This window comes from Pithys albifrons, chromosome 6, assembly GCF_047495875.1.
Source record: "Pithys albifrons albifrons isolate INPA30051 chromosome 6, PitAlb_v1, whole genome shotgun sequence".
NCBI lineage: Eukaryota > Metazoa > Chordata > Aves > Passeriformes > Thamnophilidae > Pithys > Pithys albifrons.
This window is the reverse complement of record NC_092463.1, coordinates 33,674,814-33,690,592: the sequence shown is the minus strand read 5'-3', so window position 1 is coordinate 33,690,592 and position 15,779 is coordinate 33,674,814. Positions and strand designations below refer to the sequence as shown.

Here is a 15,779-nt window from a genome sequence, read left to right as displayed (position 1 = left end):
TCTATGATACTATGATCTTTCTAAAGATAGGTTTTTAAAGAAGAGAGAAAATCCTGTGAATTTTCTGGTATCTTGATATGTGTTAGAAAGGGCCCAGAGGTGCATACAGTACGAACAGATCACTTCATTTACTCTTGTGTTCTTGCTATGTGAGGTAGAATTATAGGTAAATTTGTGATGGAGAATTTGTTTCTGTCACCTAATATTTCTTTATGAGATCTGGATGGAATAAGAAGCAATGATAAGAGAAAAATACTGTCATAGCTAATGCTGGGGTTTTTTTCTGTAGTTGTGCTTCACTGCCATCCATTCAGCTATTTGAAACAAATGTGTAGGGCTTGAATATCCAAAACATATCTGTGAAGTTATGTGTATCAAGTCTTTTTTTTTTCTGTTCTACCTGTCCCATCTGTTTAGTTACATGTTATTATGTACATATAGAAACTCTTGGGGTGAGGAGAAAGGCAAATTTCTTCTGGATATGGCTTCCCACAGGCCTATCTGTGCCAGTGAAGTGGTCAGAGGAAAGAAAAACAAGCTGCTATGATCCACTTAGAGACAAACAATTTAAAACTACATACTTATATTTTAATTATTTTTGTATTTACTTACACTGTTTTTTTATCTTTAAAAAAGGACTATGCACTAATTATTAAAATATGAGCACTTTAGCCAATTTCTGTATTTGAATACTCAAGATGGATCATTTAATGCTGGAATGAACATGAGCATCTAAAAATACAGTTTGGATATTTTGCATAGGCATTTGGCTCTAAAATTCCCTAATTCATTCATTACCAGAAGCTGGGAGGAGATAGCTGGGGAATAATTGTTTTCAGTCTTCTGATTTATAAAGCCACTAGCCATTACAGACTTCCTAGTTTGAGCAATGTGATGATTCAAAGCAGTGACACCTGGCAAACTCAAAAACAGTATTTTTATTTGCAGTACCAGGGAACATTCAAATCTGTTAAGATTATTGTTGTTGGGACTTGGGGATAGTTGTTTGTTTGTCTGTTTGTTTTCCTTTGTTTATGCTTCCTGTCTCTGCTCACAGGTAACACCATGGTGCTGTGGTCAACTTGCAGAACATCTCTACTTAAATCTGTAACAAAACGATTCATTAGGAATTTGGCCTGTTCGGGGATCTGTGCCAGTCTAGTCTGTGTGCCTTTTGACATTGCTCTTAGTGCCAGTCCACACTGCTGCTGGTGGATCTACACAATGCTCTTCTGCAGAATTGCCAAGTTTCTGCACAAAGTCTTCTGCTCAGTGACCATACTTAGTTTTCCAGCCATTGCTCTTGACAGGTAAGGGAGCAAATTTGCCATGATCCTGGATTTTTCTTTCTTTCTCCCTTTGAAATTGTTTTCTCCATCTTATATTGTCTTGCATTTGTTCTGGTGCGTTGTTCACAGTGTATGGTTTCTTTCTAGAATGTTTTGGGATAAGTATTTTTTTAACAGTGAAAATCTTTAGTTTTCAGTTTACTCTGATGTCTCAGGACATTTATAAAGGACTTTCAGAGTACAGATTTATGTTCAGAGAAGTTTTTATACTTTCTTCCTGTTAATAATGTTAGTAATGGAACTTAAAAGCAGAGAACTTCAGACTATAGATAAAATGCACATTTTAAACTGTGGCAGTTGAAAGCTGTTGCCTGTTAGAAAGACTTAACAGTGCCTGAGATATATTGTCCATCAATGTCAAATTTCAAATGTAGATTTGTTTTAAAAAAACAAAGAAAAATTAATACAACCAGAATTAGTTCAGAGAGCTTTTGTAAATGTAGATCAGTCTAAAACAAAAGCGGCCCTTTGGACTGGCTAAGTTTTTTGATTCCATTCATTTTGCAAATTATTATCAGTCACTGATCCCACCTAAATGCACAGCTCTACCACCTTGACAGTGACTGCATGTTAGATATTTTTAAGGAATGGTAGATACTGGTTTAATACAGGACACTAAAACAGTGGACTTACTTGTGTTAGATAAAATTATTTTCAGTCTTTTATATGTCACCGCAGAATATATTAGCTCTACAAAATCAAGCTGTATACCTAATAAAGTAATACATTTCTTATTTCATGTTAATATCTTGACAAATGCAGTATCACTGTCTGCAATGTGCACCAGTGTTGCCACTGAAACAGCATATCATTTGCCCTTTTGCAAAAAACCTTGTGATCTTCCTCACAAAAAGCACAAACTCCTACCACTCATAATGATAAGTGTGAAGAGCTAGGTCTGTCTTGAAAACTCTGTGAGATTAAAAGTCCAGAGCAGTAGTACAGTAGTAAGCAAACAATGAATCAGTCTAAAATTTGAAGTGCATGTCAGAGATGCACTTTTCCTTTTTTTAAATGCAAACAGAATGTTCAGTGTTCAGCAGTTCTTGCTCAGGACTGTGCCAGCCACAGCTTGTGCAAAACCAACACCATTGTACTTCCAATAGATGGATACATATAATTTGTCACCAACAAGTTTTTCCAAATATTCAGAGAAAAGATCTTATCATAAAGCAGCTTTTAAAATTAACTATGAGTCTGGCTATTGAATGTGATGTGTCTATGCCTCCATCATGTTATTTGAAATTCTGAGTTGTGTGCAACATACTGTTCTAGTTTACAAGTAACTAAATGATGAAATCTTCAAAATAATGTTCACATGCATCAGGCAAAGTGATATAGTCCCAATTATTGAAAGCATAGTTCACTACCAATAATGTGATCCTGAAGTTTCAGTATTCCTTTTTCTCTATAGACAGGTCTGCAAAGGCAGACCCTTGGTTTTCTGGTGTTTTTTTTTTGATTCCATAAGCAGGTAGTTAGTTGACAATCCTGCTAGGAATTTGGGGCATTATCTATCTATCTATCTATCTATCTATCTATCTATCTATCTATCTATCTATCTATCTATAATGCTCATTATAAACTTCCCCCTTTGCATTGTATCAATTATAATTCTATTTTTGTTTTGACAGATACTACTCTGTTTTATACCCTCTGGAAAGAAAAATATCTGATGCAAAATCCCGAGACCTGGTTATCTATATCTGGGCCCATGCAATAGTGGCCAGCATTCCAGTATTTGTTGTCACCAATGTGTCTGATATTTATGCCATGTCCACCTGTTCAGAATCTTGGAGTTACTCCCTTGGCCACCTGATATATGTCATCATCTATAACATCACCACTGTGATTGCACCAGTGGCTGTGGTATTTCTCTTTATGATTCTTATTCGCAGAGCACTGAGTGCCAGCCAGAAGAAAAAAGTCATCATAGCTGCATTAAGGACCCCTCAGAATACAGTTTCTATCCCATATGCCTCCCAGCGAGAAGCTGAGCTTCATGTCATGCTGCTTTCTATGGTCATGATATTTATTTTCTGCAGCATCCCCTATGTGACTTTGGTGATTTACCGCACCATACTCAATATTTCAGATACTTCAGTCTTCTTACTCCTCACTGCCATTTGGTTGCCCAAGGTCTCTTTGCTGGCCAACCCTTTGTTATTTTTAACTGTTAACAAATCAGTACGGAAGTGCTTAGTGGGGACAATAGTTCAGCTGCACCGGAGGTTTAGCAGGAGAAACATTGTCAGCTCAGGTGGTGTTGCAGATGATAATCTGGAGCCCAATGTCCATTCGGGAAGCCAACTTCTGGAGATGTTTCATATTGGGCAACAACAGATCTTCAAGCCCATGGAAGATGAAGAGAATGAGACCAAATCCATTGGCTCTGGTGACTTGCAACAGAAAGAAATTCCTACCACCAGTTTAGAGATAGGACAGACTTTGGTTCACAGATTTGTACCACAGACAGCTGCAGACTCTGCAGCTCAGGTGGCCCCAGCTATGCCCACAGAAGCTGATATAGGAAATGACAAGTATTCCATGCAGTTTGGTTTTGGACCCTTTGAGCTGCCTCCACAGTGGCTCTCAGAAAACCGAAACAGTAAGAAGCGACTCCTGCCTCCTCTGGGGAATACCCCTGAAGAGCTAATCCAGACAAAACAGTCCAAATGTAAAGCAGAAAGAAAAGTCAGCAGAAACAATAAAGTCAGCATTTTTCCCAAGGTGGATTCTTAGTAAGAGCAGCAGCTTGAAGTGACAGAGGAAGGTCACTTTCTATTATAAATGTGATCCCATGGATCTTTATTATGTTGAAATTTTGTTACTGGCTGATTTTTTTCTTGTACCAAATATAATTTAAATGAACAAACAAAAGGGAAATGTACACACAAGTGTTCCTTAATATGAAATATTTAATGAAAATAATATATCAAAAGATGGAAATTCTGAGTTTTATCTCTGATATCCTTACGATGATACCTGTCTGATTAGCTTTCAAAAACTACATATGGCTTTGGGAACTCTGACTGAATTATGGACTAATACGGCAGTCACTTTTCTGGGAAACCTCATGTTGTATTAAAATGGACTAGGCATCAAAGTAACTTAATAGGAGATGCCGTAGAGAGCACAAGACATACAGCACGGGTAAGTCCTGCTCTCCTGCAAACAGACACAGCGAGATTCTGCACATTTCATTAACAAAGTAAGATGGACTATTAAGTGCATTTGTTTCTGTTGAGCCCATTTATTCAATCAGTGTTAAAGCTTACTGAAGTTTTTTGCACTTATTAGTTACCAAGCATCTGCCAAACCATGAAGTTTTTTAAAACCTAAACCACCATATTTTGGCCTAGAACTTCTACAAAGCCAAGGATACTCAAATCAACACATGTGTGAAACCTGAGAAAGACCTTTTTTATAAAGATCCCACATATATTCTCATAGTTTTAAGTAAAACTGGATTGGAGACAATGCAGGACAAATCCTGACTCCAATAAACAAGTACGTATGTGCCAAGGGCATAAATAGAACACTTTGATCCTGTAATAAAGGCCATATACAAATGTCCCAACAGTGTAATGTGTGCATTGTGTAAGTAATACAGGGGTAAACCTTAAACTTACCTGCTGGTGCACTCTGCTGTTTTCTTATGGGAAAGCTAGCAAATCAAAGAAGTGTGTGTGGAATGCTAATAGGCTTTCTCTAAGCGTGACAGTTTCTGAGTCGGTCTTACAGATAGAGAGACTCACAAATAGACACCGAGTGTCTCAGTGACAACTGAACTGCTGAGTGAAGAAGGTGGTAACACACCTCAAAAGGCAAAAGTTTATTAATGTAGTTTCTCACAACTGACAGAGGTAGGGAGGTTCTTCTTCTACCTTCACAGATATAGATGCCAACCATCCTGCTCCACTCATCTCACAGAGTAGACCACCCAGTGTATGAACATGAGATGTTCAGATCTGGTGCCTGATTCCCGGGTGAGTCACAGTCATGCCATCCCTGGTATCAGCACACCAGCCTTTCTGTGAGAATTCAGGCATTGTGCTGCAGCTTGCCCCCCTGCATAATCACAGGCATATTGTCTCGTTTATACTGAATGTGAACTTTAAATTATATCTGTCTGTTTGGTGACCTAAAACTATTGTAACCCTGACATTTTAATCCTTGTTCTCTCACAAGTAATTTTTTTCATCTGCACTCACTGTTGTCTCTGTGGGTAGCTTCTTAAAAGCACAGACTCATAAGGTCTGTTTACTCCTTGTAGTTTTCCTGTACTTTAGCACCTTGCTGCATGCTGAACCTTTGTCTGTAGTTACTGTCTGTTTGTGAAAGTAGTTTTCTTTAAAGCATACTTTTAACAGGACGAGGTATAGAAGTTCACAATAACTTACTAAATCCAATCAGTTAATCTTAAAAGTGAGAAAAAATTCTGCTGAAGCAGAATGTGGAGATGTACCTTTCCTTCTTTTGACATATTTGGAAAGGGTCACCAGCTTCTGATGATTCCAAAGTGGTGGATTTCTACAAGACATTAAAAGCAAATGTTTTAATAAAAATATATTTAAAGAAAAGTGTATAAATTAGTGTGTAAAATAAGTTTTTCTCCATTTTCTCTTTGGTTTCAGTGCACTTGACTTCTTAATAGTTCAGGAGCTTCTTGGCTTGGGAGTAAGGAGCAGTTTTCAAGGGGTCCAGATAGGTGGTGGGAACCTCAGCTGCCCTTCTTAGATACCGAGCTGAGAATGCAGAAAAGATATGAAAAGGGATGGGATTAGGAAGGCATTTACGCTCCCCTTATTAATTAGATTGCTTAGTTACATTGAATGTTCCAAGTAAAAAATGACTATAGAGTAAGAATTTTAACGAGTTTATTTAAAAGTGACTAATCTATCCTTGTTGCCAAGTCAACACGACACAATTAATGCAGGAGCCCCGGCAAACAAGACTTTCAAAAGATAAAACAATAATTCACAGCACAGATATGCTGCTTAGAAGGGTCAGTACTGTAACTGCTCTCCATCGCGGCGGAGAGGGCGGAGCTCGGGCACGGCTGTATCCCTGGGCACGGGCACGGGTGTATCCCTGCGCACGCCTACACTCCTGGGGACGGGCACGGCTATATCCCCGGGCAAGGGCTGCATCCCTGCGCACGGCTACACTCCCGGGCACGGCTGTATCTCTGGAAGCGTCTGCATCCCCGGGCACGGCTGTATGCCCGGGCACGGCTGTATCCCTGGTCACAGCTGCACCCCCGGGCACGGCTGTATCCCCGGGCACGGCTACACCCCTGGTCACAGTTTCACCCCCGGGCACGGCCCGGGACGGAGCAGCACCGTCCCCGGCGCCATGGCTGACACCACCCCCGGCGCGCGGGCCTGCCGCTCTCGCGAGACTCCGCCCGGCCGGTCGTCACGGCAACGGCGGCGGCGGCGCTTCCGTGGGGGGACGGGACGGGGGGGGACGGGGCGGGACGGGACAGGGCTCCTCACTCCCTCCCTCCGCATTCCCTCCGCCCCAAATCCTCAGGTGCTGTGGGTTCCGCCGCTGGCAGGGGCCTCGTGTAGGGCGGAACTCCTCAGGGCACCGGTGCGCTCCCGGCTGGCCGTGCTGGGAACCGGCGCGGCAGCTTCGACGGGCCTGGAGGCACGTGGTGATTGCTGTAAAGAGGCCTCTGCGGGGGATGAAGTCGGGCTGCACGAGGTGAAGTGAGTGGATACAAACTACTCTTTCTCTTCTCTGCCCACTTTTTATACCGTGTCATGGTACGGAGCTGTGTACATGAGTCTGTTTCCTCTGGCTCTTGTGCTGAATTTGACAGTTGTGTTCACTTCGGCTTTTGGAGAATTGCCAGCACGTCTCACATACTCAAGGTGTTTAATTCCTGGGAATTTACCCAGCTTTTGCAGAGAAACATGCATTTCTCTGGTTTAAACTCCGTTGAGCTGAGATGGGGAACTTGGAATTTGGACTTGGGAACTTCCCCCGTTTAACGTAAATTTCATTTGCCTGTTTTGATTGTGTTCAAGATGTCTCTGAAATGGCCTAATTCTTTTGTGGGTGCCAGCTTTGCCAGTCCAATGGTTTTTAAAAGCAAGAAAAAATGTGCCATGATAATTTCTCTGTTGTGGGGTTACTTTTAAGATTTACACCGTTTAAAATTTCTTTGATAGTAAGCACATGTGAATACTTTGGCTTGATCATATAAATACACATTTGTATCTATATTAAAAAGTACATAGTTGACTGGCAAGCTGGTCTCAACTGGGAAGATCTCTCTACATGGCATTGCTAGAAGGGATTTGAAACTTGTTTGATTTGCCTCTAAAGTATGACAGGGCTTGTATGGTCTTATGAAACTGATGGTTTGCAAGGTTTTTGTTCCCAATTTTAGGTAACGATGGATGTTACAAGTGGGAGCGTGGATGACATTTCAAGGACTATATCTAGCTCAAACCCTAATTGTAGATCTTTAAATACATCTATGGAGTTATTAACATCAGAGCCACATTTGCAAAAGGTAATTCTTCTCATCTTCAGCAGGTTAGAAACTCTATGCCTAGTTCTTTATAATAGAATGCTAAAGAAGTAATATTCTGCTTTTTTAGCTTCCTATGCAGTTCTGGGTTCTGCAGGTATGCCAAGGGCTTATGTGAACAGTCATGAATGTCGTCTGCTCCTTATACAGCAATGGAATACTTTTTAATTTCACTTTTATGAATCTCTGTAACTTTTATATTTTCCATAAAAAGAGTAATTCAGCACTGCAGCATGGAAAACTTGGTTGTCTTCCTCTTTATATTTAATCGGATTAATGAATAAATTATGTTTTAAGGAAAAATATTTGAAATTCTGTCAGTAGTATGTAAATAACAGGTATACGCTGTTGATGCATGAGCATTATCTGAATAATTTCACTTTCATCCTATTTGTGCTTTTAAATTTAAGTTGGAATAAAACTTACTTTGCTTATTAAAAGAAAGCATTTGAGCAATCCTTACAAGTAGAGTTTTTGACTACAAAGTTTTTTCAGGATATGTTTGAATCAAGTTTAGAAAGCAATTCATAGTCTTCCAAGAAATATCAGCTCCAGGGATTCAGCAAAGTTTGTTGGAATTAGGTGTTCGTCCATCCTCTGAGAAAATTAGTATTGGGGATTAACCTAATTTTGGGGATGGCATATGTGATAAATTTGTTGGGATGTAGGAACTGGGATGGGAATTAGAGAGTTAGATTGATTTACTTAGCTTAGTCCAGTTGTGTTGTACCTCTGCTCACTTGTCTGTAGAATGGGTTCATACTTAGATGCTTCAAAGAAGTATTAAAATATGTTTTTATAGGTTCACAGTTGAATATTTAGGTTAACAGCTGATAACTTTGAATCCAAGTTCTGATCTAAATTTACAGGCTGCTGAATGAAAATTGAAATAACTTGAGACTGATGAATTAAGCATAAGTGTTTCAACCTTTCTCCGTAGTATGAACAAGAGATTGGGGTGCTACATGTTGCAGAGCACTCACAGTGTCCAGAAATAGATGAGGCTGTCGTACAGCAGTACCTTAACTGGTTGTCCATGTGTGTACCACGGCCTCACCCATTTGCAGCCACTGATGGGTGCTTTGCAACACGCAGCATCTCTGCTGCAGCAGAGATTATTACCTTTGTAATAATTTCCTAGCCTGGCAGTCCCACAGCTGGCAACTGTGAAATGATGAACTTGAGAATCAATGCGATAACTAAGAAACTGAGCTCTGTATCAGACCTAAAAATAGTTATTTTATTTAAGAAGTATGCTTAAGTATTGTACTAAATTGTTGTCGACCTTTGTGATAGCATGTGAGTATTGTGATTACCCAAAATCTTCTTCCGAAATAATCCTGTCTTCATCGTAGTAATAATTTGTGTTTCATAGGTTGATACACATGTCAGTGTGGCTGATGGTTATCAGAGAGGTAGTCTGGAAGATTGCTGTCCAATAGAAAACAAAAGAGAGGAATCTGATGTTCAGGAAGTAACATCAGATCATCAAACCACAGAAAAGAGCAGGACTTTCTCTCTTCAGGAGTGTATTCAGAATCCCAGCGAGTTGTCAGGTGTGGAAATGACTAACACTTTCTTGTGTTGTGACTAGACCAAATACCAAGTTTGCATAGTTTGAGTAAAATTCTACTGGTGAAGGGGAAAGAGGTTGCAAATAGTTAAAATTCTAGAAAATAAGATGAAAGTCCATACCTTCACTTCTCTTCACCATTTGGAATCCACCTGTGAAAGAAATGTGTTATTACTGCAAGTACACATATGTCTTGTCTTGTAAGCTGTGATCTGCACCTTGGTGGTGGCCTAAAAGATCAGGAGAAACCATCTGTGTCTGTGCAGTGCACCCATCAAAGCTGCTCTGTTGCTCCCTCTGCAACTGGACAGGGGAGAGAAAATATAACAAAGGGTTCGTGGGTTGAGATAAGGACAGAGATCGATCACTCACCAGATACTGTCATAGGTAAAACAGACCCTAAATGGGGATATTAATTGCATTTATTACTAACAAAATCAGAGCAAGATGATGAGCAATAAAATAAATCTTAAAAACACCTGCTTCCACCCTTCCCTCCTTTCCAAGCTGTACCTCCTCCTCACCAACAGCACAGGGAGTCAGGGAATGGGGGTTAGTCAGTTCATCGCAAGTTGTTTCTGCTGCTGCTCAGGGATAAGTGTCTTTCCCCACTCCAGGATGGGATCCCTCGCATGGGAAACAGTCGTTCATGAACTTCCCCAGCGTGAGTCCATCCCACAGGCAATGATTCTCCACAAACTGCTGCAAAGTGGGTCACTTCCACTTAGTGGAGTCCTTCAGGCAAAGGCTGCTCCAGCTGGGTCTCTCACTGGGCCCCAAGTCCTACTAGAAAAGCCTGCTCCAGTGTGGGGTCCTTTCTCCATGAATCCACAGGTCTCTGACAGGCCCCTGCTCCACCATGGGCCTCCCACAGGCTCACAGCCTCCTTTGGGCCTCCACCTGGTCCAGTGTGGGTCTCCCCCAAGGGCTGTGGGTGGATCTCTGCATCCCCATGGTGCTCCATGGGCTGCAGGGGAACCTTAACTTCTCCACTGACCTTGGTGTCTGCAGAGCTGTTCCTCTCACATATTCTCACTCTACTGTTCTCTGGCCACAATTACATCTGTGCCATAACTTTTTTTCCTTCTTAAATATGTTATCACAGAGGTGTTACTGTCATTCCTGTCTGGCTTGGCCTTGGCCTGCGGTGGGTCCATCTTGGAGCTGCCTGACATTGGCTCTGCTGGACATGGAGGAAGCTTCTGGCAGCTTCTCACAGAAGTCACCCCTGTAGCCCCCCCACTACCAAACGCTGTCCATGCGAACCCAATACAATGTGTTCCACGGAACCACGTTAGAAAGTGTTTTCATTAAGGTGTTTTTATCAAATGTTTCACAGAGATCATGATAATTTTTTAGAAACTGTATTCTAACAGTGTTCCACCTATCCAAAAAATTGGAATTTATGGTTACAAGGTACAGTATTTAATGACTGAACAATGCTAATATTAATAAAATACTTTAAGTGTATGCATGCGAGATATAATTAAAGCACATGCAGGAGTGCTTTAGATGGTGTTCTTCTGTCATTCTATAAATGGTAATGAATTAACTTTCTGGAGCTTCTGACTATTGAAAATTAGGGGTGCAAAGCCAGTATTTGAAGCAGAAATTTGGATACCTTCCTCAGATTTAGTTAAGATTTCATGATAGAATTTCGGCCAAAAGAAATCTCTTGATTTCTGCTCCTGGGTTTAATATGACTCCTGGTGTACCAGTACATAAATTTTTTTAAACTAAGCCACTGCAGAGGTTCAGTGAGGATCCCTAACTGACAGAAATGGATCTGGATTATTGTGGAAGGCTTCTCCCTGTGTTTTTCAGGATGTAGCTCTAATTCAGATTCTGGAGATGATAGCAGTGAAACACAGACTTTGAAATTCTGTGAAGTTTCCCAAGGAAAACCAAGTAATGCAAACTCAGGTATTGCTTTTCAGGTGTATAAAGTGAACAGTGCAATAAAACTTTTTCATTTGCCTTTTCTTACTAAAGCTTCTATGAGAGTTTGGGAGTGTAATGTATTGGTGTGTATATTATGTAGTTAGTAAAAAATACTACAAATTGAATACATACATGAATTGTGTTATCAAGAGATGTTGGATAAATTATTTGATTGTTTTATTAATGGATATTCACTTTCTTCAATGTTATGATAGAATTTAGTTTTACATACATTCGGTCAGTCTAGTGAGGCAGAATCCGGGGGTGATTCTCTCCAGTGCAACTATGCAGGTCACCAAACATGGTACTCACTTCTTCAGAACAGAAATTGAATAGAAGTTAACCTCAAAATTTCACTCCGTGGTTTTAAGTTTAAACCCATCTGATGGATTTAGGTCAGTTGAAATAAGTGAAATAAGTGCTCTTTTTTTACCATCTGTCCGTGGATTTTCCCTAGAGCTCACTTAGATTTTTATAGCTTTCCCCTTGTATCACTCACCCTTTTTGTGGCATGAAGTAGACCAAATGCATCACAATAAATACTTGGCTCAAGGGCTATGTAAAGCATTTGATCTCAAATGATTAGAAAATGAAAGAGAGTATTGCAGCACTCTAAAATTTGCAAGTCTGTGGGATAGGGACAGTGCTACAAGTGTTTCCTCTACTTGTGATATGGAAACTGCTTTTGGCCAGAAAGACGACAGACTGGAACCTGAAAGTGATCACAAATTTTAATCTGCATATTTAGGAAAAAAAAAGAGTGCAGAGATCTTCATTAATTAGGTAATGGTAGTTTTCATAATGTTTCATAATTTCTATTTTTCATAGCAACACTTTTTAGAACCAAAATCAGAGTCTGGCTTGGCTGAGATATAATTCAAGACTGAAACTTCTGTAACATTTAAAGGTAGAGATATTAGAGAGTCTCTCTTAACCCCAGAATGACTCATTTCAACATATATTCTACTAGTCAGGCTGAAGACTTTAAGCTTACTTTGTGATTTTTGCTGGTACTGTGGAGATGTTGTTACTCTTCCATTACAGCTTTGAATCGAATCACTTGCCCCAAATGGGTGTCTCCTCCTCTCCCACACCTCCATATCCAACAGCTACAGCCCAGAGATTGATTCAGCATTGTGTTGCAAAGGCTTCTGTATTTTTTCCTGCAGGTTTAGAAGTTAACATGATATAGATATATGCTTGACAGTAGTTGTACTCTTGTCTATGATTGCTTGTTATACTTTTTAGTGTTTGTTTGGGGTTTTTTTTTGAGTTGATGAGCTTCAAGCTAACATAAGTTTTAAATATGTTCTACAGAAAACTTGCAGTGTTCTGAAGACAGAAATGTAGATCCTCAGATTCAAACAGCTCTAAAGAAAATGAATAAACTTGACACAATACTTGAAAAGCAACATCTTAAGGAGAAAGCAATTAAAAAACAAGGCAAAGAAATGAGGACAGTGCTTTGGGAAGAACTTCAGGTTAGAAGTGTTCTGCTTATTTTGTGACTGGTGAATCTTAGACTACTGTCTTACAGAATTACATTTCACAGAAGCATTATTTTAAAAAGTAACTCACAGGTGGCTGAAAACAGTGAAGAATTGGGTCTTCAAAAGGAACATTGGATAGATTTTAATACATATTGGCCAGGCAGGCTTTGAAAGAAGTCCTTAAAAATTGTTGAGTCTGATTGCCAAATAGACAGCTATCTAGGTGTGGTCTACTAGCACAGTATAGTATTATGCTTCAGTTCACTACTTGCAGGCATGATAAAGCATGACAAGAGGCAGTGTCTGTGAACCCAGGCTGAAAAGTGTTTGTTCTCCTCTAGTGTGACCATTCTTCGGCCTGTCTATTGAGTACCCTATTGTTGAAGAAATTAGAGATGCTGCCTGAAAAAGACCTAAGAAGGCCTAATTTGTGTTACAGCACAAATTCCTTCACACTATTCTTACGCTGGCCTCTAGCAGTTAAATGGCACTTTAAATTTTGAAACATGTTAGTATTTCCTCTGAGGCAGTGGTGTATATTTTGCATGAATACAAATGTGAGTTGCTAAAAAGATATGACTGGTTTGACTGCATCTCATAATTTCATTGGATTTGGGGCCACATATACATGACAGAACTACTTTGTCTTGTGAAATGTATCTGCAAATAAGAGACAATATGTAACAGAGGTTTTAAAGTCCTACCATGCTTTTATCATAACTTCAGGAAATGTTCAGATAACCTGAAGAAGAAAATAAGTAGATGTTGCCACTAAACAAGGAATTTTTAGTAGGGTCTGACGTTCATTAGACTTGATAAGCAGACAATATGTTTCATTTGAAAGAATTTACTTTAAATACGTGCATGTATCTATATATTTATGCTTTATTCCTGTTGAATAGTCTATCAGAACCACAGGAAGCCATGAGGAGAGAGAAAACACAAACCTTTTTTTAGCTTTGTTCTCACCATGGCAGGATACGGCTGGTAAGTAAAGAGAAGTAAATATCCTGATATAATTATCCTGATCAGTATTCATATTTTTGTTGGATATGATAAAAATAAAACTTTCAAACATTGGCAATAGAATAATACTTGCATGAAAAAGTGCATAAATGGAATATTTAAAAAATCAACTGAAATAATTTTTGCAATAATTAGCACAAATATAGAAATTGTGCTTTACCATTACTTTTGTTTATAGAAACTGCATTTTTTCAAAGAACTGGATATTCCAGAAGTGTAGGACTCCAGGATAAGTAAAGATTGCATTTTTGAAGTTGTTGGCAAACACACATGGTTTCTTGTGAGGGGGAGGGAGCACAAAACCAAACTGAATTTGTTACGAATATACCATGTAAAATTGCTGTTTGAATAATCTGTGTGCTGAAATTCTCAGAGTTGTGTCAGTGATGTGCACATTTTGCATCCTGTCCATCTGTATACCTTTGTTGAAGGGGTTTCATGGTTGAAAGGAAACAGAATTGTGGTGCATCCTGTCTTCCTTCTTGTTGGGGAGAGAACAAAGATTTGGGGTCTGAATGGTTGTTACTGAGCAAAAATCTCAGCTTGAATGTTGGACATACATGCGCAATAATGGTAGCAATGTGTAGTTAAAGCATTTCAACAAAACTTACTATGACAAAGTAACCTACTCTTATTTCTGTGCGAGTTAAGGGAAGAAAACAGAATTTGATACAGGTGATATTTAAAAAGTCTCCAGCAGATGTCAGGATATATTAAGAAAACGGTAGACAAGAAAGACTATGTGACTGCTAACAAACCTTTTTTCAAAAGTGATTCCTGCATCATACGGTTCTGGTGTACTTTACTGACAAAACTCTGCATAGTTTAGATTTATATTTTTCCTCCAACTTGATCTTTATCTTAATTTTTCTGTAACGTGCTAGTGGCTTACTTTTCAGGTCTTGTTTAGTTATTGATGTATTTGTTTATTTAAATGAATGCCCTGATAGCTGCGCTGGTTGATACCAAAAAGGAATACACTTCATATATTTTGCTTCTCAGAACTTGAATTTGATAGCACTTTATTAAATAGATTATATAGGGGAGCTACTTAATGATAGCTTTTAATGGGGCTGTGAAATCAAGCACAAGTTCCAGGTATACAGTTGTTGATAACTTAAGTGTCTCAGCCTGACAGGCACAGCAAAACCCTCTGGCTCACTCACAGCAGAAATGTAAATCAGGAGTTCATTAAATGGCCCTACATTCATTACCCTGTGCTCTGTGTATCAAAATTATACTTTTGAGTCCGTTATACTTCATAATTCTGGATATTGTCTGTTTTTTTCATTGTGAAAAACATGTAATTCATGTGGTTCTTTGAAATACGGGTTCTTTTCTGCAAGTGCTAAGTGTATAGGCTGCAAGTTACTACCACAATTTACATTTCTAGTGGACACATGTCAATACTATGACTGATGTGTTTTCTTTGTGTGGCAGAAACAAATGGGATGCTTGAACACTGTTTTTCTAGACTATACCCTTGACCTAAGCCACTTGGAAATCTAATATTTCATGCACAGGCAGACACCAGCTGTGAAAACCTGGGCACTTTATTTTCATTCAAATATCTAGATGACTCACCACATGGTGTCTGCAGAGGCATTTGAATTTTTGGGCCTTGGGCTGTATCTTTGAGAATGTGATTAATTGTCCTCTATAGGCAGTAGTTAAAAACTTATCCGTATGAAACAGCATACTTATTCATAAATCATATCTTACACTTTCCCCCTTGTTTATTTCTTGAGAAGTATGGTGTTTTTGTAATTTATCAAAGTGAATTTCTTTCACTTTCATGTGTGAGATCTTACAGTATAGTACACATGAAGGTAGATCTTAACTACACTTCAAGT

General features: G+C 39.3%; 2 protein-coding genes across 8 annotated transcripts in view; both read left to right on the top strand.

Moving 5' to 3' along the window:
• The window catches only part of GPR176 (G protein-coupled receptor 176), a 39,019-nt gene extending 33,126 nt beyond the window's left edge, over positions 1–5,893 (top strand). For all 3 annotated transcript variants that reach the window (XM_071558078.1, XM_071558080.1, XM_071558079.1), the window contains exons 2-3: positions 1,058–1,310; positions 2,984–5,893. In XM_071558078.1, the coding sequence (XP_071414179.1) occupies positions 1,058–1,310; positions 2,984–4,091 (1,361 nt within the window). In that variant the 3' untranslated portion in view covers positions 4,092–5,893. The remainder of the gene's footprint in view (positions 1–1,057; positions 1,311–2,983) is intronic.
• A 944-nt stretch (positions 5,894–6,837) lies between these two features.
• The window catches only part of FSIP1 (fibrous sheath interacting protein 1), a 71,426-nt gene continuing 62,484 nt past the window's right edge, over positions 6,838–15,779 (top strand). Inside the window, exons 1-7 of one of the 5 annotated variants that reach the window (XM_071558077.1) lie at positions 6,873–6,887; positions 6,941–7,061; positions 7,753–7,878; positions 9,272–9,452; positions 11,294–11,392; positions 12,728–12,891; positions 13,803–13,887. In XM_071558077.1, coding sequence (XP_071414178.1) covers positions 7,759–7,878; positions 9,272–9,452; positions 11,294–11,392; positions 12,728–12,891; positions 13,803–13,887 — 649 coding nt within the window. In that variant the 5' untranslated portion in view covers positions 6,873–6,887; positions 6,941–7,061; positions 7,753–7,758. Of the gene's footprint in view, positions 7,067–7,752; positions 7,879–9,271; positions 9,453–11,293; positions 11,393–12,727; positions 12,892–13,802; positions 13,888–15,779 lie in introns of all 5 variants that reach the window. The other 4 variants (XM_071558074.1, XM_071558075.1, XM_071558073.1 and 1 more) reach the window with 4 other exon arrangements.